Source organism: Arachis ipaensis, chromosome B10, assembly GCF_000816755.2.
Source record: "Arachis ipaensis cultivar K30076 chromosome B10, Araip1.1, whole genome shotgun sequence".
NCBI classification, from domain to species: domain Eukaryota; kingdom Viridiplantae; phylum Streptophyta; class Magnoliopsida; order Fabales; family Fabaceae; genus Arachis; species Arachis ipaensis.
Window position 1 is genome coordinate 132,238,708 of NC_029794.2, and position 3,290 is coordinate 132,241,997.

At 30.3% G+C, this 3,290-nt stretch overlaps 1 protein-coding gene across 1 annotated transcript; it reads right to left on the reverse strand.

Moving 5' to 3' along the window:
- On the reverse strand, positions 1 to 3,290 carry LOC107623071 (GDSL esterase/lipase At5g33370). The gene is made up of 5 exons (XM_016325212.2): positions 2,885 to 3,290; positions 2,431 to 2,558; positions 1,897 to 2,139; positions 1,387 to 1,639; positions 1 to 544 (listed from the first exon to the last, which is right to left on the reverse strand). The coding sequence occupies exons 1-5, from the start codon at positions 3,174 to 3,176 to the stop codon at positions 312 to 314; spliced, it is 1,149 nt and encodes a 382-aa protein (XP_016180698.1). The 5' UTR covers positions 3,177 to 3,290; the 3' UTR covers positions 1 to 311.

Here is a 3,290-nt window from a genome sequence, read left to right on the forward strand (position 1 = left end):
TTTTATCAATGAAACAATTTCAATCTCATAGTAATGATTTGAAAGTATTAATACATAACTTTCTACACCAATTATGGCAATAGAAAATTGATTTGTACCAATAACAATGTTGCCATTGAGAAATGTTATTTGTACACATTAAAAGCTAAAAACTTGTAGACAAACACAAAATGATAATGAGAACAAGAAATTCTGTTCCCCACTTATTAAAGACTAGAAATGAAGCAGATAATTTTCCTTCACACAAACAATCTGATGATGAAAACAGTTACAAATGGTGAATCCAATAAGGTCATGTCTTCAATTCTTCATCATGTGGTAGTATCCAAAGCCAAGATGGTGCTGAGGTTCATTGGATTCATGTACCTAGTAGAACCAGACATTATTTGTTCCACAATAATCTTGTTGGCCTTTTCAGATGGATGAAATGCATCCCAAAATGCATACAAGTCTCTATTTGGGCACAAGTTTGAGAGAGGTGTGCATAGTCCAAGACCATTGTAAGGTCCTTGCCCACAGCATGCTATTTTTGATGTAGTAAATCCTATACAACACAATGAATTATTACATCACCAAATTGGGATTAAAAAATGTTACATCTATGTTAAAAAATCCGTCACTGTATATTTGTATATAATACATTGTTTTATATGTGTATTTTATATTCTAATATATATTTTATGTAAATAGTTAATTTTTTATATACGTATAATATGATTGATATGAATAATGATTTTGGACAGAATTGTAAAAACATGAAGATGATAAATATTAAAAAAAGAAAAGTATAGGTAGATAATAAAAATATTAAATAATGTGAAAAATGGATATATTGGATGTTTAATTCACTAGGTGTGCGGATGATTATTCTAATATTAAGATTTAGGTGGGTAATTTGAGAGTGTAGTGTGTTTTTACTTTATTGGGCCAATTTTAGAGTCCATTGTTCACAAAAATCATTGTCTACCTAACAAAATCTATTAAAAAATTTTGAAAAAAAGACAAATAGGTCTATGAGTTTTTAGCTCAAAAATAAATAAGTAATTGATTAATTGAAAATACAAAAACATTCCTAATTTTTTAAAATGCGATACATCTAAGTCCTTTTGGAGACCTATTTGTCTTTATATATTTTAGACGGAATGACTTAGATGTCTTGCGTTTTAAAATGTAAAGGATATTTTTGTATTTTCAATTAACAGGAATTTATTTGTGTTCGAATTAAAAAGTCAATAATCTATTTATCTTTTTTTCAAAAATTTTTGAAAGTAGAAATAGAAATATAATTTATTTTGTGTACTTTTTAAATAAGAAGTTAAGGTGCATAAAATGAGAAGTGTGTGTGTTTACTTGAAGAGAGGAAGAGTGATAGATATTGGTAATTACCATATGCTACAGGATTAGTAATGAAGTTAAGGTGCATTTCTGCAGTATTTGCAGCAACAAAAACATCCCTGCCGATTTTGGTGTTGAGATCTTGCAACATGCGTTCAAGTTGAGGATTGTAGAGTGAAGAAGCTCGTTGTAATTCAACTGAACATTCTCCATTCCTGCCACGTTGTGCTAATTCCGCAGGAACACACCCTAGTGGACCCGTCCCTGTAACTAGAACTCTTCTAGCTCCCAATTCATATAGTTTCTGAAACAAAAACAAATTTAATATTTCAAATTAAAGAATACCAAGTAAGGAAGATTTTTTCGTAGTTCAGAGTTTTATTTAGGAATTTGTCGTTGGCCAATAAATTACTACATGTACAGGATGAGATTCGAATTCGAACTCCAACATTTATTTAAGCAGACTAGTAAACTAACCACTAGACCAACCTAACTTAATTTTTTTTAGCTGATATATTTACATAAATATATCTTCACGTGAGTAAATATCGAATATTTTACCTGCAGAAGCTTTCTGTACTCAGAAATGAGAAACTTGACATATTGGGGAAGTGGATACTGTTGGGACCTAACAGAATAAGGCACCAAATAGTAGTTGTTAACGAAATCATTGCCACCCACGGTTATGAGAACAAGTGCTTGATTCACCAAATTTTTTGCCGCCGAAGCACCAATTATAGCACTCACTTTCCTCTGGTACTCTTCAAAATATTCTAGTTGTCTATACATTCTGATTATGTTTACCTGCAAAAAAATTGCATCAAGCATTACCATCTTCAAAATTCAAAAATATTTTTATATTTATCAAAATAAAAGAATTAATCGAAATTTATATATTAAGAAATATTTATATCTGCTACAATCTTATTAAATTTTGAATATAATTTTGCAAAACACATAGCTTGTATTTATTGAAAACTACTTTTATTTTAATTTACAAAATATAACTGTTATACTTTTTTAAAAAAAGTAAAAATTTTACTAAATTGAGTCTAATTATTAAGGTGTGGAATTAGATAGTAATAATGAACTGACAAATTGAATTCCGGTGTCGTTAAGGATTCCAATTCCGGCTGATGCGAAATTGGCACCAATTAGGAGCTTCTCTCCTCTCAATTCAGGGCTCAAATATGGCAATACTGACTCCGAACCCAGTCGTTGACCTTCAACAAACAAAAACAATTTTATTATATATACTATGAATATCAATATCATTAACTTAACTAATTGAAGCCAAGATGTTTGAACTCATAATATGGTATCAGAGCTCTATGTTCGAAAGATCTTGAATTTGATTATCGATGGACCCAAATGACAAAAAAAAAAAACTATGAAAAAATTAAACAAATTTAAAAGAGACTCTTACTTAAAGAAAAAATATTAGAGATATAACTATTCATGTTGTCTCTTCCTATGAGTTTAAACTTTTGACACGAATAGTATCATGACATGAACTTTGAGGGAAAAAAAATAGGAAGCAAAACTCAACTGATGAGATCAGGAATGTTGAATCCATTGGAGAAACGTCCACTGGGTCTATGAGTTGGATGATCAATTCCATAAGGAGGAGCATCTGCACGTGCAGTGGTTGCCAAGTAATTGTTGTTTCCACTGTCCACAAGTGAGTCTCCAAACACAAAGAATGCTCTTGCTCTATTATTATTATTATTATTGCTTGGCCTTGATTCTGCTCCATTAACAATGGCACCAATCACCAAAACCAAACTAATAATAAGTGTAGTAGTCATCTTCAAAGGAACAAAATTTGATAATCTTGTCATGTTTAAAATGAATTTTTATTTGGAGTTGTGTATGTATGTTTATGTATTAAGTACTAGTGTTAGAATTGAAGGATTGGATTTCTATTTTTGGTGTGGATGGAGAAATAATAGGAC

Coding starts and splice junctions, on each gene's coding strand:
- LOC107623071 (XM_016325212.2), bottom strand. CDS start 3,176: ATGACAAGATTATCAAATTTTGTTCCTTTGAAGATGACTACTACACTT. Junction 2,559..2,884: donor CAACATTCCTGATCTCATCA/GTTGAGTTTTGC, acceptor TGTTTGTTGAAG/GTCAACGACTGGGTTCGGAG. Junction 1,640..1,896: donor AGTACAGAAAGCTTCTGCAG/GTAAAATATTCG, acceptor TTTTTGTTTCAG/AAACTATATGAATTGGGAGC.